Raw genomic sequence first — 23,174 nt, 5'->3', positions numbered from 1 at the left:
ATTGAAATTAAATTCTCACTGACCTGGTTAAAGAGCTTTCAGTTAATGACAATACATGCAAACAGCTTTTCCTTTGCTTCATATTGAGTTATATATGCAAGAAAATGAATTACTCTTTTACTTTTCAGAACTTAAATTGAGAAATGTTAAGGGATATTTTTGGAAAACATTTAACTTAAAAAAGGGAAATTCATTAAAAGCACTATCTTATAAAAAACAATAATGTAGGTGAAATTTAGAAAAGAAAAAGTCTTTTGTTTTATATAATAATCAACTATTTGGCCATGATTAAGTATAGACTGGATTGATGATTTTCAATTACCATGTTATAAAACCTTAAAGTTGAGTACAGAGTTCTGGAGACTCTAATTACATTAGTATTAAAAAATGCCATATTAATAGATGAGAAGATATGTTACATTAAAGCCTTTCTGTTATGTCCTTGGAGAGGTAAATAAAATTAATTACATTTCCACTGGGGGAAAGTTTAATATGATAGGATATGTGTACAGAAAAATATTACTGGGGATGGAATGTTACAGTAAAAACATTTTTTAAAAAGGAGCTTACCAGCACGCTATCAGCAATTTGCCTACTACTTACCATCTACCCAAATATGGAGAAGTAGAGGACAAAACCCCCTCTGGGGTCCATATGATCACTTCATGTGTGGGCAAGAAAATTTTGCTTTCTTCTATCCCAAACATTCTTATTATCTTGGCTCCACACTCTATGTTATTGTTAACTGTAAGTATTTTTGATTCATAATGTACTGTACATAAAATATACATCCTGAGGACCACATAGGAAATCCGTGGAAAGTTTGGTAAGGCTTTTTGAAGTCTGTTCTTTAAAGAAACTCTATTAATTGAAACAAACTTATTTATGAAAGATGGAATTTTTTTGTATTCTTCTAAATTAGACATATTTTAAATGACTAAATATATCATTTCCTCCCTGGAAGCCCAGCAGTTTAAAAATAACTAAATATTTATTGGAACTAGTGTGCCGTTGTTGAGTAAAATCAGACAAACTTAAACAGTTAAATTCCTCTCATTAGTTGGTAATAAAGAGAGCCTTTTAGACAGAATGATTTTTAAATGCCTATGTCATTTTCATTTACGATTTTATTACAGCTTAATATACATACATATGTGAGTATTTCTAACCCAATTTGATAAGTGTAACAAGTTTAAAATCTAAGTTGCTTGAAGACTTTAATACCATGGTTCAGTCAATCTAATGAATGGATAAAGTAGGAACAGTATGAATTTTGGGGAAAAATCTGCAATTGGATGTTCCATAATTTTTTTCTTCCAGACTGTACAAAGGCCTACCTGTATGTTAGTCAGAAGGGTCTCTATGGAAGACAGTCCATCAGGAAACAGAAAAGGAGATGGAAAACCTGGAGGCAGTGGTTGTCCATGCCCAGTTAGAGAAAGTTTGTCAAGGCTGTCTCTTGCAGTTGGTGTAGAAAGCGGGGTCTCATCTGTATATGATTGAAACAAAAATATAGAACAAGTTACGCTTGTCTGTTTTTATTAGACCTCAGTAATGGCTTCCCTAGTGGTTTCCAGAACATTTATTGCAAATTGGTTCCTGCTATCAGGAGAAAATGCTTTCTGCTGAATTTTCTTTAATGAAAAAGCTGTGGAGATACAACAAGATAACATTAATGAGTAACTTTATAAGCCTTTTAAATGCAGTCTCTAATGAGACTGAGTTTACAGTGCCATAGAATCTTTTTAAAACAAATATTATCTCATATATAGTTGTGATAATATATTCAGGCTGACTTTACGGGCACCTTCCCAATTATCTCATTTTAGTTTGTTCTGTTTGGATTGACAATAGAATATTTCTAGAGCTCTATATAAGAGAGGGGCTGTATATTAGGAAGCTTCTTTCTCTATTAACCCTTCCTTTATATCAATGATTTGTTCAAATGTATTCTTAAGGAATTTACAAAAGAATGTAAAATAAAATCTTTCACTTTACATCAAAAAAGAAAAACTAGAATCCAAATGTGTATTTCTAAATTATAACTGAATTATTCATTATCATTAAAATTAAAGATCCAATTTTTTTGAACTTGAAGACCTTTTACCTTCATATTAAAAAATTACATCTTCCATATATGAAAAATGGTATGAAGGAAGAGTAATAAAATACTACTTCTATAACAATATTCAGGGAATCAAATAAAATAACCCTTCAAGATAAATTAGTCTTTATTTATTGACTATTCTTCAAAATTTTAAGCAACTTAGAGTAGCGCATGAATAGAGATTCTTTTCACCTGTTACAGTGAAATTCTTTTATTCAATGTTTTATTATTTAACCATTTTTACAGTTTCACATAAGACAGATACAAGTTATGGCTTATTTTAGATTATGATAATCACAGAGAAAATTTTATTCATGGCAGGATCCTCAATTTTATAAATATCTTCATATTTCACCCCAGGAAAATTAATCAGAGCAATGTATTTGCACAGTCCCGATAGTATCTCTCAATTTTGCAAGTGGCTAAAAACTTCAGCACACTTGCCTTTTGCTTATAATTTGATTCCACTGTTCTCTTCAATCATTCTTTTATTTTTCATTACAACACCTAACCACACAACACGTTTTCCAATTACGTCTCTCTGGGGCAGAAATATTGTAGAAGCTGCCACACTTCCCTGTCCCTCACTAATGTCAGAACAAGTTATATTCTGTTCTCACCTTGCCACATTTCTAGTTAATGAACCAAAGGGAAAGAAAAGTTGCGGAGTGGAGAGTAATGGCCAGAAGGCCTCCTATTAACTGCCCTCCTCTCATACTCACTCCTTCGCAGTTTCTCCTTTTACTCCTTCCTATGTTAACTTACTGAGATAGATGATCTGATGCAGCAAGTACTAGAAGAAGAAACAGAGTAAGCAAGTAAAGTAGGACTCATTGTATTTTTTGTTTAATCACACTTGTCACGAGGGTTAAAGAAAGATGGCCATGCAGGGGCAGGGATGCTGCATGGCTAATGTGAGCAAGGTGATCTTGGACACCATTTACCTAGCTATCATAAATTACTCTTCCAAACCAAGGCTGCTAGTGCCTTCTCATAATAGCTATGGAAAGGCACTTGTTAAACATCTATGTGCATGTGAAATTGTTTAAGAATGAAGAGCAATATTTTTCGATCATCATCACCTTAGCTGTCACATGCTAAAGAAAATGTGGTTTAATAGATCATAGGGATAATAATTGCTTGTCTCTTGAAGAAAGGCATAGAACCAGATGACTACCTGAGGTTGCTTTCAGCTTTAGAATCTATGATTCCACAATTATTAAAGACTGTCCAAGAAAATAAAGAATCATATGTATGTGTACACATTTACACACATTTAGGCTATAAGTTTCATCATTCCCATGATGATTTAACTTCAGTGCATTTATGCTTGACTATATTTGGCTATTGTGTGGATTAAATCACTAAATCACTCATGATGCATAAATTTATTTATTTAACATAAACAATGTGCTAGATACTGAAGATCAAATACTAAAAACACAACCAGAAAGCCTCAAGAGACTCATATAGCCTAGAGTGACTGATTCCAGTTGTTAAATAGCTAATTCCTGCAGCTAGTAATGCAGTTTGCCTTCCATCTCTATTTCTTCAGATACTCCATTTATCAAAGTATAGCATTAAAGTTCTGTACATATATGTACGTGTGTGTGCATGCCTATAAGCAAATTCTTTCCTGCAGCTGTTTTAATGGAATGCTCATCTTGGGCCTCGTGGTTCCAGCTATGAGGATATACTATTATTGGTTACAAACTTATCTAATTGGATTCCTTCATTTATCATTTTACATAGTGAGGATACTACATAAGGACACTTTAACTCAATATGCACATAAGAAATTAGCAAATTTTGGGCAAAATGTTTAAGAAACAAAAAAGAATGATTCTTAAAGTCAGTACACTTTTAAAAGGAACACAAACAAACTAATCAAAGATAAAACAAAAAAACAAGAATATTCCTTTGGGTCTCTTGACTCTATTATCTGAAATAAAGTTGTCATCTTGTGGCAATTAACATATAGAGATTTCATTTGGCTCTTCTACAAAGATTGTAATATTAGAATATAAGAATATTAAAGCAAAAGTTTGAGAGGACAATGTAGAAGAGAGTTTTGACATCACATAATCTCCACTGACTTCAAAGAGTGATAATGAAACATATATTCACAAAATACCTTATTCTGACTGATATATCTGTACATATTTTTCAGCTTATTTTTAAGAGAAAGTTGGCTAGTCAGATGTCATGATTTTTGGTAGTATAGTATTTGACAACGTAACTTCTGGGTTTTTGTTTTGTTTTGTTTTCTTAAAAAATATTTTACTTTAAAATAATTGTATACTTACAGAAAAGTTACATGAATTGTACAAGGAATTACTTCATACACCTGTAAGATGTGAATGGCTAACCACAAAATATATGTTTATGCATACTTCCTGACACCTAGTAATGTTATTTTACTTTAAAAAATGATTTTCACAGAGGGAATTAAGTTAAGATCTTGAGATGAGGAGATCATCCTGGTTTAGGATAGACCCTAAATCCAATGGCAAGTATCCTTTAAGACAAAAGCAGAGAAAGGTTTGAAAGAGGCAGAAGAGAAGACACAGAGATGAGAAAAGGCCAAGTGAAAACTAGGCAGATATTAGAATGTTTCACCTACAGTCAAGGAATGCAGACAATCACCAGAAGCTAGAAGAGACAAAAATGGCCCTTGGAAGGAGCTCATTTCTGCTGACACCTTCATTTTGGACTTCTAGCTGTGAGAGAATAAACTTACTTTGTTTTAAGGCACCAGAGTTAAGGTCATTTGTTATGGCCAGCTCTGGGAAAGTAATAAAACTTCAGTTCACCAATTGTTTACATTTTGTCACAGTTTTTAAAATTTTTTTCGTTGTTTCTCTCCCTCTCTTGTTCTCTCTCTGTGTGTGTCTGTTTGTGTCTGTGTATGTAAGAGAGAGACAGAGTGTGTGTGCGTTTGTGTGTATGTGTATGTATGGTGTGGGAGAGGGTGCATATGTTTGAACCATCTTCTCCAATTAAGCCTCAAGACTTCAGTGTATATTTCTTATGTACAAGGACACACTCTTACATAACCACAGTCTGAAATCAGTAAGAATCACATATGGAGTATACGATTGTTTAATCAAGAGTTCACATTCCAACTTTTTTTTTTTTGAAGTTTTACAGTAGTTACATAACAAATATTTTACTTTCGTGACAAGTCTTTAATGTATTTTTATGGGCATGCAGTAGGCACGAAGTGGCCTCTAAGAGGGCCTGTGTTGATTTCTTATCCTGCTAGTCATACCCTGTCTGGTCCTTTTCTCTCAACCTAACAAATAGAATACAAGAAATATGATGGGATGTCACTTTAGAGATTCGGTTATAAAAGGTCTAGCTTCCATTTCTCTCCCTCTTTCTTTTGCATTGCTTGTCATGGGTCAAGCTAGTTGTCATGACTTGAGGCAGTCCTGTTGAAAGGTACATGTGACAAGGGAATGAAAGCCAACATCACAAGTTGGCTTGAAAGTAGAATCTCCCTACCCACTTAAAGCCTTTAAGGCTGCAGCCCTGGCTAACAGATTGACTGCAATCCCATGAGACCTTAAACCAGAAGCATTCAGAGAAGCTGTACCTAGATTCTTGACCCACAGAAACTGTAACATCATAAATGTTTGTTGGTTTAAGCCACTAAGTTTTGGTATAACTTATTACACATCTATGAATAACTAAAACACCATGTAACATTTTTTTAATATTCTGGCAAATATAACAAAAATGACTTGATGTTCAGTTAGTATTAACTGCTATGGACATGGAACAACTTCTTTCTATTCAATCTCCTCATTTACAAAAAAGTAGCAGGTTAAATGAGACAAATGTAGAACCACACAAATCTAACATTCTCTAATACTTTTTATAAAAATTTATAAAAAAATTTTTCAGTGGGCTTTTCATCTATTACGATTGGAAATAAAAATATATCAGTTAGGAGTTTGAAATTTTAAAATTATTAATTTCAAAGATTTATAGATCTCTGCAATATCTGAAAAAGAATGAGTATTACAAATAAAATTTCAGAGCAAGCTATTAATTACTTAGGTTTACAAGCTCCACTTTATAAGGATTCTTAATTTATCTTGTTTTCTTTTATTAAATTGGAGCATAGTTCAGTCACCTATAAGACAGCACTCCCAATACCTGTGATATCAAATCAGATACAGCAAAAAGTGCATCTTCCTAAGAAAAAAGTTAAGCACTTTCAAAAGATGCAGTAACTAGTATAAAACTTTTTTAGAGAACAACACATGGGTAGGGTCTGAAAGTTATGCTGGTTCTCTAGATAAGTTGTTATTTTAAAATTTATAAAATAAGCAGTTATTAACTTTAAAAAATTCTGGATTCGCAGTTCACAACTTATAATAGATTTGACTTAAGGATGATATGAAATCATTGCAATTTCGACATACTTTGAATTCTGAATTTTGAGTTTTTTTCCTGGTTTAGAAATACGCAGTGGTATAAAATCATTGCAGTTTTCAATTTTACAATAGTATGAAACCATCGCAGTTTTGATACCTCAAATTTTGACTTTTTTCTTGGGTTAGCAATGTGCAGTGGTAGGAAAACATTCCAACTTTCAATTTTACAGTGGTATGAAACCACTGCAATTTTCAATTTTACAATGATATAAAACCATTGCAACTTTGATACTTTGAGTTTTGAATTTCGATTTTTCCTCTGGGTTAGCAATATGCTGTATGTGAGACATTTAACACTTTATTATGAAATAAGTTTTGTGCTAGATGATTTTGCCTATCTGTAGGCTAATGTAATTGAGCACATTTTAGGTAGGCTAGGCTAAGTAATGATGTTTGGTAGGTCAGGTGTACTAGATGCATTTTTAATTTACAATATTTTCAATTTACAATGGGTTTTATCAGGATTTAATCCCATTGTAAGTTGAGAAGTAGTTGTATTTTAACTCAGTTACTTGAAACTACAATGGTTTTCTAAAGGAAAATAGAAGAGCACAATTTATAATCTAGACCAGAAAAACTACCTATTAACATCTTAACAATTATATAATACACTGATAATTATAACAACATATATTCAGAATGATAGAAAACAAAATGAGAAACTATAAATGAAAGAGAAGAAAACGTTTAAAAATTAAGTCACTTATCAATAAATGACTATCAGTAAGATTGATGCCTCTGTAAGACAAGGTATTTTTCTCTCCACTCTTATCACACATAACAATTTAGCAGGATATCCTAAGGAACAATGTTGTTTAAAAAAATAATGGGCCTCTACTCTTAAAATGTTTTCTTTCCTGTTAATAAAATCTAACTCAGTTGTTATTTTCATAACGAATCCCTTTGGGTTTGAATTATATATTCTCTTTCAAGTTAATGTGTGTCTGTGTGTTTTGGTCTCTGATGTCTTTTATTATATCATAAATTCCAAATAGAAAAATACTCAGTCACTTCTAGAAAAGCACACATTCCACAGAGATTCACAATTATTCATTTTGATTTGAAGTAGACAGTATTACAAAAATGGAAAATATCTCTATATTTAATGTTTAAAACAGATCTGGGAGTTTCCATGAAAACTCTGTATTTCCATATTGGCAAAATGAAAAAGATTTTAGCACAATTCTAGAGAATAAAATCGTTTTCATACATAAATAAATACTTATAAAAATACAAAATTGTATTATTTTAATAAATTTTCATCACAGATGTATACATTTAGAAGATACAGGTATAAGAGTTTTGGCAAACTCATTAGACATATTAAATTGGAGTAGAAGCATAAATAATCTATAGATTAAGAGTTGTTGCCTAAAAAATTTTGGAAATTATTTCCAGACATAAGACATAGGTGTTTAAATTGAGCTCAATCATAACCTCAATACTGGTTCATTTTCACTGTAGGCCACTCTTGGTGTAATTTGGCAATAGCTACTAAGAATACATTTGAATAACATGACCTTAGGTTAGAGAAAAAACTACAGATATTGGTAAAGATATAGAGAAAAGGGAATATTTATACACTATGGGTGGGAATGTAAATTAGTACAACTCCTATGGAAAACAGTATGCAGATGTCAGGTATAGGTGATGGGGGGATGGTGGCAACAAACCACCTTGCCATGAATGTACCTATGCAACAATCTTGCATAATCTGCACATGTACCCCAGAATCTAAAGTACAATTAAAAAAAAAGAACTAAAAATAAAACTACTATTCAACCCAGCAATCCCACTATCAGGTATCCACCAAAAGGAAAGAAATCATTGTATCAAAAAGACACTTACACTCATATGTTTATTACAGCACTACTCACAGTAGCAAAAATATAAAATCAACCTAAATGTCCATCAAAGGATGACTAGATTTTTTAAAGTATGATATAGGCAGGGCACAGTGGCTCACACCTGAAATCCCAGGACTTTGGGATGCCCAGGCAGGTGGATCACTTGAAGCCAGGAGTTAGAGACCAGCCTGGTCAACATGAAGAAGCCGTATCTCTACCAAATACACAAAAATTAGCTGGGTGCAGTGGCATTTGCCGATAATCCCAGCTATTTGGGGGGTTGAGGCATAGCACAAGAATGGCTTGAACCTAGGAGGTGGAGGTTGCATTGAGCAGAGATCACCCCAGTGCACTCCAGCCTGGGTGACAGAGCAAGACAGCAAGACTTTCTCTAAAAAAAAAAAAATGTGATATGTATATATATATATATATATATATATATATATATGCACACATATATATAAAATGGAATAAATTATATATATATATATATAATTGAACACTATTCAGCCATAAATAAGAATGAAATTATGTCATTTGCAGCAATATGACTGGATTTGGAGGCCATTATCTTAAAACAAGTCAGTTACAGAAAGATGAATACTTCATGTTCTCATTTATAAGCGGGAGCTAAATAATCTGTGCAGAGTGTAGAGTGATAGACAACTGAGACTCAAAAGCGTGAGGGAATGGGGGAGATGCATGATGAGAAATTATTGAATGGGTACAACGTAGACTTTTCAGGTAATGGATACCCCAAACCCTGACTTCACTACTATGCATTCTATCCATGTAACAAAATTATACTTGTATCCCATGAATATATACAAATTTTTAAAAAGAAGGAAAAATTATCAGGTGAATGTTTTTTTCTTTCTACTACTTCCATCTTCTCAGAAAATAAGGAATTCTGAAATATCACATCAAAATTTATCAAAATTACTTTTATGTATCTATGCTGATGCATATAAACTAGGGGTATACACTATCTTGGGAATAAAACTTATTTCCTATATTTTATTTAATGCCTATTTTTCAAATTTTGAATTTAAAGTTACTCCAGAAATTTTTATAAAACTGACACAAAAATGCAACACATGATACAGCTATGGTAGAATGAAAAGCAAAACCAGGCTAGATTCAGAAAGCATGAGTTCAAGTCCCGGCTCTACCAAATACTAGCAAATTTTAGAGCAAAGAATCTGTCTCTCATTTCAATTACTTATTAAAATGTTGATTACCAGTTCAAAGGATTATAGCTTAAATCCAACTAGATTATGTGTGTGCTTTGTAAAATATAAAACACTATCTTAATACATAGTATGAATGGATGATAATTAACAAATAACCCAATCAATTATAAATTTTATAAATTTCATTTTGGAAACTTGGCTTCAATGTGCCATAGAGGATATTCTGTTCTTGTACCATAAGCCCATGGATTCTTTATTATGTCTCTCTGATAAGGCTTTGGTGAAGGTACATAATGTTGATAAAAGAATTATTAGTGTATACATCAGTTTCCTTATATGGACTAACCCTGAGTTAGTTTGGTAAACAGTTAAAATTGACTGTGATAGAAATAATTTGAGAAGGGGCAAAGAATATTAACTGGTTTATCAATTTATCTTCAGGTGGCAGTACCTAGAGGAAATATGTGTTGACTTACACACACACACACACATACACACACACACACACACACACACACACACTCTACAGTTTTCACAGAAAAAGACTGTGAAGAACATAAAACAACTTAAGAGGCTTTTTGTACATACTTCAAGCAGCATTAGAACTCTGAATTTTGAGTTTGGGTGAATAAAAGAAAACAATTTATATGGAAAGGAAATCATTACAAGTGTGTTTGGCAGAATGATTGAGGTTTGATACAAAAATACACCAAACTCACAGTGTTGCCTAATTTAATGCATATCCATTGCTCACTTACTATATGCAACTATCATCTATATCAGTGATTCTTAACTTTTGAATAGATCTCTTTTGAGATGCTCATGAAAGTTAGGGACCACTCCTTAGAGGAGGAAATAGAACATCCAGTCTCAGCTACCTAACACACAGTAAGTACTTATTAATATTTACTGAAAGAATATGTGAATGAGATAAGGCAAGGCAAAAGCTGGAGGAATACAGACTGCAAAAATGAGAAGCATACAGTCTCTGCCTATCCCAGGGTTATACCACATCCATGATAGTAAAGATAAAAATACGTCCTATTGGAAAACCACTCTGTTGGTTACAAGGAAATTTTGCAGGCATTATCTTGAGTTGAGAGGAAGCTCTAGAAAGAAAATTTTTAAAATTCATGCAATTATAATCTCAAAAGAGTGATTCAAATGGCACCCAATGCTTATTTAGAAAAAAGAAGAGATTATGTTTAGATTATGTGCGTTGAAAGAGGAAAGAAAAAAAAAATGAGAACCTCCATGGCAAGAAATGGGCAATGAATTTTGGGAAAGACAACCAGAGGGAGATTAAGAGGTTGAATGAGGAAACCATGCAAAGATATCAGCTCAAGAAAATCAGGAGCCACAATTCCCTAAAGAAACTGTATTTTTCAGGGGAAAGCATATTTTCTATCATTATGCTCAAAAAAGAGTCTTTAATTTCTGGCTATTCTGTATCTGTATTTCAAAACTTGCTGTATTCAGAAATGCTAAGATCAAGCTATCTATTAATATTTCCAATCTTGGCCTTGACAGCAAACTCATCATTATCTTAGCTAACTCATTTGAAGAGACAAACACTTGAGTACTTGGGTATTTGTGCACAGAGGTTTTGTTCCTTTGACAACTTGAAATTTCTTGGAAGAAAATGGAATGGTACCAAGCATTAAACGCACACACACATACATACAGTGATTTAACTTTCAAATGTTTTGGGTTGCATTCACATTTGCTTGTTTCTTAAAGTCATAAGTCATAAGTGTTTATGAAAGAGCTGGCATAGCTTATGCTGAAAAGATTCACTTAATTGACCTTTCTGTCATTTCCATGACCTGATAGGTTTAACCTCACTGCTGATACTGCAGGTGAATATGGGAAAGCATTTATTGAAAGTTGCAAAACAGACATGGTTGTATTTCCTAGGTTGATGTTTTGCATATCTGCACAGTAGGGCCATTAAGTGTTCTAAGAGCACAACGGAAACAATCACAACATTTGTTTTTAGATGACTGACTCAGAACATGTACACCAGGCTTTATATAGAAACTGTTTTTGTTTTATTAAGGGACTGTTTGCCTGTTAGTGATAACATCATTAAAAATAAATGAAAGGGGGCTGGTAAAATGCTTCCCCAAAGCAGAAACCTAATTAAAGGTGATATGCCTGCTATGAGCCTTTTTTTTTTTCAGAACTCAGAAATAGAACAAGGTTAGTTCTTTCTCATTTTATGAGGCCCAAAGAAGACCTCACAGTAAAACATCACTTCTGATCTAATTTTCTATTTCTGTGTACTTTAATAATCTACTTTAAAGTCTGCTCTTGCCCATAGAAAGTGAACTAGTTTTGTGTCTACTGATAGCTTCTTCATCATGTCATACTGCATGAAAAGAAAATTTGATGATTCAGCTCAAAAAATGAATTCTCCTTTTAAAACAAATTGTACAGATTGAAATATATTCACTAATAGTAAATAAATAGTGCATACATAAACATTCCACAGCTCTAAATGACCAATTTTTGAGTTAATGGTTTAAAAAAAATCTCCAAATCAAGGTTTATAATTTCAGAAATAAAAAAAAGTAGATCCTTTTATTTTAAGGGGTGGAGTTACTCTAATTTCATGGATGGTGGAAAAAGCAGGAAACTGCATTCCCTTGATAACTCTGCCCTTATTGTGCTGTGACCTTGGCCAATTTACTTAAATTTACATCTGCCAAAAATGAGTTTCTGAAATGTGCTTTGAGAATTTTCAGGGGGAGGGAGGAGGAGTTGTCACATAAATCCAAGGCCTTTTCAAAACTAATATGACTTTAGAAGAAGAGCAACACTGGGCACCATCGCAGGGTGCCATAGTTTGATACCCTGTTCTCTTCTTGTCAGCTCTGCATAGCTCTAATTCATTTATGAGTCTCCAAGCCAAAAATGAGTGTTATTGCTAAGTGAATAAAACAGAATGATTCTCAAATAATCCCCCTCAAATATATACTAGCTCTGGTGCTGTGTATTACTCAAACTCTAATTTGCACGTGAGTTTTAAACTAAAATTATTACGGAATTATAAAAAATGTAAGCGTCTTCGGAAATCACCTTGTCTGCATTCTTCATTTTTCAGATGAAACAAGCCCAATAACTGATTGACCCAAAGTTTTTCAAACTCAAGTCTGCAAACTCTCATTTCTTTTATCATTAAAAGATGAAGTTTCAATTTAGAGGAAATACAAACGAAGCACAATATTTTGAATGATTCCATGAACTATGCATATGAAGACTGAATTCTGACCTTCTTTTCTCTCACTTAAATTCCTATCTAAGGGGCCAAGGGAGTCATGCCCTACAAATCATAAAGTCTACTTGAACAGTTTTTTTTTTTTTTTTAAATTAACTCTGGTTATTGTGGCTTAGTTTCCAATCTGACTCTGTTAGAGCATCCTATGCCCACAGATCCCCTTATCTTAACTTGAGCATTCATTTCTACTAACTTCAAATCTTTAAACAATAGCTTAACTTTCTCAGATGAAATTGTCAACAAAAGAGTCTCTAAAATGTACCTACGGCTGTAAGCCCGTTTCAAGATATCCCGCCTTTTCGGATCAAACCAATGTATATCTCTCATGTATTGACTTATGATTTTCCCTAAAATTTCTGTTTCCATGAAATGTATAAAACTAAACTATAACTCTACCTCTTCAGGTCCACTTTCAGAGGACCTCTCGAGACTGCGTAACACCGGGTTGCAGACACTTAATATTGAGTGGCTCAGAATAAACCTGTTTTAGTATTTTAGCAGTACTTGGTTTTTCAGTCATCACACATACACATATATGACAACAGGTGAAATGTGAAGCCTAATGGGATATTTAATAAATGTTAAGAGATTTTAGGAGTAATAATGATAATGTCTTTGCGATTTAAGAAAAAGTTTACCCATTTTTAGGAATATACACTGAAAATAAAGTAAAACAAAAAGAAAAATACCAGAAATATGTATACATTACAGAGCACATGTTTGGGATATGCTTCAAAAATATCTGGAAGGAGAGAAAAAATTGGGTGGAAGTATGAGACAAGATTTGTCTTGAGATGATCATTGTTAAAGCAAATGATGGGTAGGGATGTAGGAATTCAGTACTCTTCTAATTTTATGTATATTTGAAATTTTCAGCAATAAAAAAGCTAATAAAAAAGGAACACTACTGAGTAAAGGTTCTATTAACTTATTCTTTCTTCAGAGTCAGAAGTATTGCTATGAGGATGTTCATCATTATCATAAAAATAACTAGCACATAGCAAGTGCTTCCTTCATGTACAAAGCAATGTTTTCACTACTTTGCATGCATTGATTCCTTTAATTCTTACAACGATTCTGTAACTGCATTACTAGCATTATACTTATTTAAACCTTAATGCGTAGAAGTAAAAATAAGTTAATTAACTTGCCAAGGTAATTCAACTAGGAAAGAGAGTAGCCTGAATATGAACCCAAATAGCCTTATTTCACAGCCTATGTTCCTTAAACACCCAAAGAGTAACATACAATTTTTAAAGGGCATTTAAAAATACCTTAATATGTGCATTCAAGTTTATACAATAAATATATACTAAAAAAAAAAAACACAGGATAATTTTATCTTGGAATGGAAAGAAAATGTACAGATTTTTTATTTCATTCCTCCCCCTTAAGGCTTGACTTATTCCTTAAAACCAAGCCAATGGTCATGTCAACAAGTCAAGAGTCCTTCAAACTGACTAATTCTATTGATACACTTATGATTATTTGTGATTATCTGCTATTAATTGCTAAGATAGCTATCCTAGGAATGAAAGTCCAGAATCTTCCCGGATAAGACTAGAGAATTCTTTTTTTTTTTTTTTTTTTTTTTTTTTTGAGACGGAGTTTCACTCTTGTTACCCAGGCTGGAGAATTCTAACCATGAGTATCATGGACATTTAATATCAACTTTAAGTAGTTTATGCAAAATATCTTCCTGGAAATGTTTCCACCCTACACCTTATTAAATGCTAACCATAGCAACAAGGTCTATACTTCCCTTATCAGAACTATTTAACCATGAAAATACCACTTTTAAATTGATGCATGCATTCTCTGGAGTAAAAACAAAGCCTACTTAAGGATTTTTAAAGCAAAACAATTACTGTCCAAGAGGTTCACTTCAGAAGGAGCAGATCTCATGCTTTACCCATTTATCAGCTGCAATGAAACCTTGGGTAATGCCACAAATTCTCTTCTACATTTGTCCCAATTTAGCTTTGCCTGAATTTCTTTATCCTGTAATCCTAGCCATGAATCTGCCTCATTTTTCACCATAAGAACCTTATGTATGTTTCCAAATCACCATCTTTGAGTGGTGGATCCTATTCCTTCCCTGACTGCATCAGTGTGTTCCATCCTGGCACTGGGACTTCCCATTGTATTTGGTGACTGCTTTGCTCTGATAAGCTGGTATGTAACATGGTGCCCTAGGCTAGACAGCAGTTTTCTGGTCTAGAAAAATTAATTTACATAAATAAGTCCGATAATTTACTAAATATAATAACTTCAGTTAAGCCACAGGTGTGTTTTAATAGGTCCTTTTTTTCCCATCTTTCCTTGCCACAATCTTTTGGGACAGGGAGCATGGTATGCACATGACAAAAGCCTCTTCAGGTGATACCTACTAACTCTGCAAGAACCAGTTCACTGTTTCCCTCCCACTTACAACTGATTACAAGTATATATTACCAGGACCATTTCGCATGATCAAATTTATTGAAAATTATTTTCAAATTTCTTTACAGGTTTATTTCTGTCTGTGTGTTTAACATGAAAAACTGTAAGGGAAGGACTGAATCCACGCACCTGTGTAGCCCCAATGCCTGGCACATAGTATATTTTTATATATGACTTGTTGAATATGTGATATAATTTATTTTCAAAACTAGTTAATTTATAAAACCCTTTATTCTCATAGTAACACAGGTAAATTTTAGCTGCAGCCACTTTACTTTAAGTTAGTTGAGTGAGCCTGAATGAATGAGAAGGGATATAATAAAAGTTGCTTTTGATTGAGTTGTCTTTTTAGAAATGTGAGTTTAGTATATAAAATGACTTATGAGATTTAAATCCTAATTTTACAATCCTAATATTTACTAAATAATTAACTATATTTGTGGCTGCCCTGTGCAGGAAAAGGGACTGATAAGTAGATGCATATAACATTATAGTAAGATTTGGTTCATTTACTTAAAAGTACTATTGGCTATTTTGGGCAATCCCAGGTTTGCCATGACAGAGGGCCAAGCAAATGTTCACAAGCATCTTGTCAGGAATATTACAGAAACTATTTCTTAGAAATTGATAGAAGGTTAAATTAAGTGACCTTTATATTCCTTTTACCTATTGAGATTTTATGACTTTTTCCTTTAAAACTAACTGTTTTATAACACAGTCATATAAAAATGCAAAGGAGAGCACTAATTTTTAGGATTTAGGGAAATATAAAAAGTTAAGAATGTATGTTTATGTCATTGTCAGCATTCTTCCCTCAGCGAGAAGAGGATTTTTTAACAGCACAGCTGCTATTTTGCAAGTCTCAGAGCATAAAAACATAATGCAAGTTCCTGGACCTCTACTATATATGTTAAAAAATTAATTTTTAATTTTTTGTAGCACATTCTTTGTAGCACAGGAAATAAATGACGTTGTTAGATTTGTAAAATTGTAGTTTCTAGCTTTTCAATTCGTTCTATTTAAGAAATACACATCTGTTGGCTCAAAAAGTCAAAAATTAACACAGAAATAAAAAATCTTTGTTGTTTTCCTGTAATACCTATGTTTAAGTTTAATTTGAAAAAAATTATTAGAAATGTTAAAGTTACATTAAAACTTCAAATTAAAAAAACCATTTTATTATCTGCACTCATTAAAATATTTCCTGTTATCTTCTACTTTGTATTCTATATGTATAATAGTACGAATGCCTCGCATTTGTTTTGTGGAATTTGTTTAATTGATGAAGAATTTATGCATTCAAGGTAAAAGACATAGCTCAGATCCAGAATTTAATCTGGGAAGATAACACATGTTAGGAGGAACTGAAGAAAGACAGTATGGATGAGATCTGGGGAGGGAAGAGAGGTTAGAACGTAATTTAGAGAAGTAATAGGGCCAGATTTGAGTGAGGTCTTGCAGACCTGATCATGAAGTTGTAGCTCAGAATGTTCAGGATAAGGTTGGTCATGATCTTACAGAAATGGCAATTCTTTCTAATAATGTCTGTATTATGAGAATATAGAACCATTTCATCCTTATGTGACCAGTGACTTTTTATTTCCATGGCATGTTTAATGCATATCAAGCTACCATTATCAATACCAAATCTATTCTTCAACTTTGTTTTTTAGCACACAAATTCTCCATAGGGAATTTTAATATAGTGCCTCCCGTAATAATAACTTCAAAAATGTCATGATACTTTTTAAAAAGTTGTTATTTCCTTCACTAATAAAACTATTTTTACAATTGTTGAATTTAATCACAAATTTCTTCAGGAACTTTTTATCAAATGCAATTAACCTTGAAATATGAATATGTTTTATTTTGCCAATTAGTTTGGCTGGAAAATCAGACAAATTTGAAACTAGTCACTCCAGAAATATTTATAAATGAATGGCAAATGAAACACGGTAGAAAAAATAACAGAGATAAGAGAGGACTATCACAGCAAGTGAGGACATCTAGTCCATCTTTGCACTGACTACCTGGAAGAGAAAAATTCTAATTCCAGAATGAAAGATAATCAGGACACAATTCTCACGGCATGGCTAAGGTTGAATACATGGGATAAAAAATAATTTTTGGAAACATATGTAATTTATTATCTCAAACCTATTATCAAGTTTCTAAACTCTACCTCCACTTTAGGCTAAGTCCAGCCAATGTTAATATATTTTCTAATCTTCTATCATCTATTTATTGCTAACAGTTAAACATAACAATCCTATAAATGTTTACTGGAATCTGTTCATCCTATCAGTCCCTCATTTCTCTGTTTGGCAAAGAAAATGAGCCTAGATTAAAATAATGCTTTCCTAATGAGCCCACACAAATCTTAGAGATTGTACTCCTGTTTTCTAAGAAATTATTTTAAGGAATGATTTTAGAATCTTTTTCAGGGTCATTACTGAGGCACTTCTCTCACTGTAGGTGAATTGTGCTAGCACTTTGGGAGGCCGAGGCGGGCAGATCACGAGGTTAGCAGATTGAGACTATCCTGGCTAACACGGTGAAACCCTGTCTACTAAAAATACAAAAAAATTAGCCAGGCGTGGTGGTAGGCACCTGTAGTCCCAGTTACTCAGGAGGCTAAGGCAGAAGAATTGCTTGAACCCAGGAGGCGGAGGTTGCAGTGAGCCAAGATCACACCACTGCACTCCAGCCTGGGAGACAGAGTGAGACTCCAACTCAAAAAAAAAAAAAAATCATAACTGCATATTATTATGTTTACTTATTTATCACCTCTCCTGTGGGTCAGCATATGTGACTGTAAACTTAGTCTAAATATCTTGGGACATAATTCACGTGGCCTGAATTCATTTTGAATTGCCAAGTATTTTCTTCCTGTTTCTTCAGCTGACTTGGGCTTTAGTCCCCTCTGATGATGATTACTCTCACAAATTTTATTTCCTCTTAGAAAGATGATGAAAACAATAGAATGACTTGTACTAGTTAGTATCATTTCATATGCATGGAAGATATACCTAAAGAGTGAATGTGTTAAAAATAACATTTTATGGGGGGCAAGGAGATAGGATCTTGCTCTGTCACCCAGGCTGGAGTGCAATAGCATGATTATAGCTCACTGCAGCTTCAACTTCCTAGGCTCAAGCAATTCTCTCACCTCAGCCTCCTAAGGGGCTGGGACTATAGGCATACACACCACCACATTTGGCTAATTTTTAAATTTTTTGTAGAGACAATGTCCCACTACATTGCCCAAGCTGATCTCAAACTCCTGGGCTTACTCCATCCTCCTGCACAGCATGAGCCACTGCACGTAGCCAAATTAATATTGTTAACTGATTAGCTGGCTACAGTTTGAGTTTATCTACACATCCTCACCCTATGCATATTAAAAATAATACAAAGTAACCCTTAATTTCCCCAAATGCTTTTCACTATTATCATCTCTATTCCTCTCAGCGATACTCTTAGAAATAATTATAAGAATAGCTTTGATTTGATTTATTTAACTTTTCTTCTTACATATACACTTATCAAATTATCTTTTCAAAATATTTTTAATATTTATGTGTTTCTCTTCAACTGTCATCCTACACCAGGGTGTATAAATGTACTATTAGTATATTTAACCTTAACAAGGCACATTGCTTTTGACTGATGATTTTAGCACCACATGTCACTCCACTCATTAATAAAATATACACTTAATCACCTGCTCTCTATTCATTATAAACTGAATTCTCAACTTTTCAGCATGATTTTGAAAGAAATCCAGAATCTGATACTACCTCCATCTGATCTACTAATCTTATCAACTCTATTGCAATAATGAAATGCATTAGGTACAGTGAAACTTGAAAACATTCTGTCATGAAAATACCACAAACTGGAAAGGACGTGCATTAAAACCACTCAAAACAATATGAAGAATATATAAAACATAACTAGTGAAAAAAATACCAAATGAGATTAATAGATGAAGGGTGAATACAACTAAGGTGAGAATTAAGAGTACAAATAATATATCTAAATAAAAGGTTATCAGGGCTTGAATTGTAAGAATTGAAGAAAGCACAAAGAAGAAACACAATCCTGAATATGGAGCTTAAAATTCTGGAAGAAAGAGTTGGCTTATATTTTTGCTAAGCTTTTCAACATGGGTCCTAGAGCTGGTTTTTCCAAATATTGAGTAAGTCCTCCTCTTCTCTGCCTCAAATTTACTAAGTAAACAGGATGTCAGTCTTGCAATTGTATCCTTCTTTTACAGACTCTTCTGCTCTTAACTGCATAATTCTAATTGCATATAGCCAGGCTATATTATATCTCATTTAATCGAAGAAAGAAAATATCCCTTGATCTCATCACTCTTCTAATTATTGTCCCAGTTTTTCATTTCCTTTTTCAAAAGTTAACTACATTGTTACCTCATCTTTTCCCCATAATTTAATCCTGAGCCTATTCTAGTCAACTTTTTATTCTCAATTATCTAGTGTAACTACTTTCATCAAAGTTAACAGTGATGTCCATTATGCTAAATCCAATAGTCAATTATCAGACTGCCCTCTACTGGACTTATTAGTGGCCCTTGACACATTGAACATTCCTTCATTCTTGACACCCTTTCTTAACTTGGCTTCCAGAACACTATTTTTTCTAATTCTCCCAAAACCTCAATGGCAGCTTCTTCTTAGTCTCTTTAATGCTTTTCATTCTTATCTAGTCCTTTTAAGCTTAAGACATAACAGGTGCCTTCTGACCTTTTCTCTTTGCTATACTCATTCTCTAATGATCTCATTCAGACCCAAGCCTTTAAATACCATCTATATGCTGATGGCTCCAAAATTTATTTCTTTAGCTCAGACCTTTTGCCTGAACTGCCCTCATCTCTGGACTCACATCTCTACAGGGATATCTAAGAGATATCCTAAAAACCACATATTCAAAAAATGAACATTTCATTATCCAATCCCACAGCTCCTCCTATCACTTTGTTAATCTCAGTACCATTCCATTCCCCCTACTTCCCAGGGTCAAATAATAAGATGAATCTGTAGTGTGTCATTCTAATTCATAGAGTTACACAGACATAGATTTATCCAAATTTGTGTGCAACTATGAGAATCACTGAACATATTTTAGGTTAAATGTACATAAGCAATATTATACCATTAAAATATTTTTTCAACTTTCATTATTCAAACTTGCGTTTTAAGGCTTGATTCATTTATATCTATTATTCATTTAAAGTGCTGGATGATATTCCATTACACAACAGTGTTTTACCTCATTTATGCCTTCCTCTATTGCAGCATTCAGTTTGTTTCAAAATGTTTGCTATTATTAAATGTTGCAGTAAAATGCTTTTATTTCTGTGCTAGATCTTTGAATTCATTATTCTATGTAACTCTCACAAAAAATCTTGCATAGAATTATTGTCCCCTTTTCATCATAAAACAACTGGACCTTAAAGAGATTTAGTAATTTCCCTAATATCACAGTTCAGAGCAGAGCCAGAATTTGAAATCATATTTATACCAATTCATTACTATGTTTTTGTTTTGGTTTTCTACAGTACTACATTATGTGTTTGTAAAATCCCACATAATTCTTGTAGGAGCAGTGCTGACAATAACAGGGACCAATAAGGGAGGTCCATTACAAGTCCCAATCCATATTTTACAGACTATGACACACATGTGAGTATGGAAGAAAGATAAGCATGGTGGTGGCAGTCAGTTTAGAAAACTACTATTTATATCCTTGTTATTGACAGCTTAGGCACTACTGTTCCAGAAAGATTGAGAAAAAAATTTTGGGAATTGGTGTTGAAACTGTGAAGTGAGGAAGAAATATAAGTGAAATAGAAAAACTTCGTTTATGTGCTCGAGAACAAGAAAAAATGTAGTGATATTAACCAAATGAGGAAATTAGAAAGGAGACCCTCTAGAATGGAGCCAAGGCACAGGGTGGAGGAAAATGCGAGTGCTTTATAATGGTCCCCTAAAAATAAAGATTTGTTTTATTTACTAAAGACCCTGAGCTCAAAATTCTTACTTGATTTCTAACTAAGAGAAAGATAGAGATATAAACAAAACAAAACATACAGTAAAAATAGAGAGAAAAACTCAAATTCAAGAGCATTGAATGGCTATCTCAGCTTTCTACAACTATTTTTTTTTAAAGAAAACAAAATTTAAAAAATGAAAAAAGGAAAAGAACAAACCTTACTAGCCTCTTAGAGATCTATCTCAAGTTATAATGATTACCTTTCTTTTCCTTGCCTTGATACATATGCCACTTAGCCTCTAACTAGATATTCAACTGCCAGAAATTATTGAAACCAATCTTTTGTTTCAGCAGAAGGACTAATATAAGGTATAACAAGCTAGGAGATTTTAACAAACAAAAACTCAGCATTAATTTGTCTTTACTGATCTACTCTGGCCTTAGGTCCTTCTTCTAGTAATTACATCCCTGCCTTGCTTCACTACAGGATTTATTCCTAAAACTGTAACTGTGGTCCATTCTATGGCAGAAAGTCTGCCTTGGTTCTATGCTCAAAACTCTTCATTTCTATAGGCCTATACTTTTTATGTCACCAATCTCAGCATTTCTCTTTAAGAATCCAACCCAGAACCCAATTCTCCATGGTCAAGCATCCCCTAATGCATTCAAATAACATTTTTAAAAAAACCTTTACTTTTGCCTCCTATTTCTAGGCTTTTATTTGTTACTTATTTTTTGCTAGAACTCGTTTTCCTGGCACCCACTGGTGGCATTCTGCATGCTGCCTAGCCTTCTCTGCAGTATGTTCCTCTGCCCAACACATTCTTTTAATTTAGAATACATAAATTTCCCTTTGTTTTATTGAATGGATTAACAAGCACCATTACATGAAAGAAGAAAAATCAAAGGAAGAGAGGAAGAAGCTCTGATGTCCTTCTATAGAGATAACAGGAAAATAAAAATAAAAGCAAAATACTAAAACAGAGAAGAAAATAAAATGTCAACTCTGAAGACTGAGTAAAGACCAAATTCTGAGTTAAGAATGTGGCATGAACATAAATATTTGGTACAACAGACCAATAAACTCCAAAAATTTGGATAATACTGGCCTCTAACAAACTTTTCTTGGATTTCAAAGTATTCAATACAGTGTTGTCAAATCCCGAACATATCAAACTCCTATATGAATAAATATTAATGTTTTAATGTGTAAATTGGCTATAAAGAATTGCACAGATAACCTAAAATACAATTTCAAATACATTCATAGTTGCCAAACTGTGTGTTTCTAAATTGATTATTATAGGCCTTTTTTGTATCACTTATAAAACCCAAATTAAGAAACCCACAAAGGAATTAATATGCTTTTCTCAGAAAATCTAGAAGGATAATCTTTTTAAAAAAATTATACATTTTTTAAAAAGATTATACATTTTGGGAAAAATAATTGATATAGATGCTTTAGAGACTAAAGTAAGATAGTGATTGGTGAAAATAGGCTTAAATTCCACAAAGTGGAAGTAATAGACACGGCACAGAAATATGCACAGAACATAGAAATATATACAGTAATTGGAACCACCTGCTACTAAATACAGGTACTACAAGACCTGTTTCAAAGACTAAATTAGACTCATTTGTTATTAGCAGTATGTATTTGCATTCAATTAATGTGCCAAAATCCTTTAAAAGTATGCTCTCTTAAGTGGGTTAAACATGCTCATTGTAATCTTGTTTATACTAATAATTGGCTTAGCAAATCTTTTCTTTATATCTAGAACAAAGGTAAACTTTATCAAGCCCAAGCTGAATTATCATAAATTCCATATTAGCAGAAACCAA

At 33.0% G+C, this 23,174-nt stretch overlaps 1 protein-coding gene across 7 annotated transcripts in view; it reads right to left on the bottom strand.

The window, feature by feature from the left end:
• DACH1 (dachshund family transcription factor 1) overlaps nt 1–23,174 on the bottom strand; it is a 429,624-nt gene that overhangs the window by 51,150 nt on the left and 355,300 nt on the right. For all 7 annotated transcript variants that reach the window (XM_010341682.3, XM_010341683.3, XM_074387633.1 and 4 more), the window contains one exon: nt 1,338–1,489. In XM_010341682.3, the coding sequence (XP_010339984.2) occupies nt 1,338–1,489 (152 nt within the window). The remainder of the gene's footprint in view (nt 1–1,337; nt 1,490–23,174) is intronic.

Source organism: Saimiri boliviensis, chromosome 16, assembly GCF_048565385.1.
Source record: "Saimiri boliviensis isolate mSaiBol1 chromosome 16, mSaiBol1.pri, whole genome shotgun sequence".
In the NCBI taxonomy this organism is placed as follows: Eukaryota; Metazoa; Chordata; class Mammalia; order Primates; family Cebidae; genus Saimiri; species Saimiri boliviensis.
Note: the sequence above shows the minus strand (reverse complement) of the source record. Positions and strands in the feature narration are given on the sequence as shown.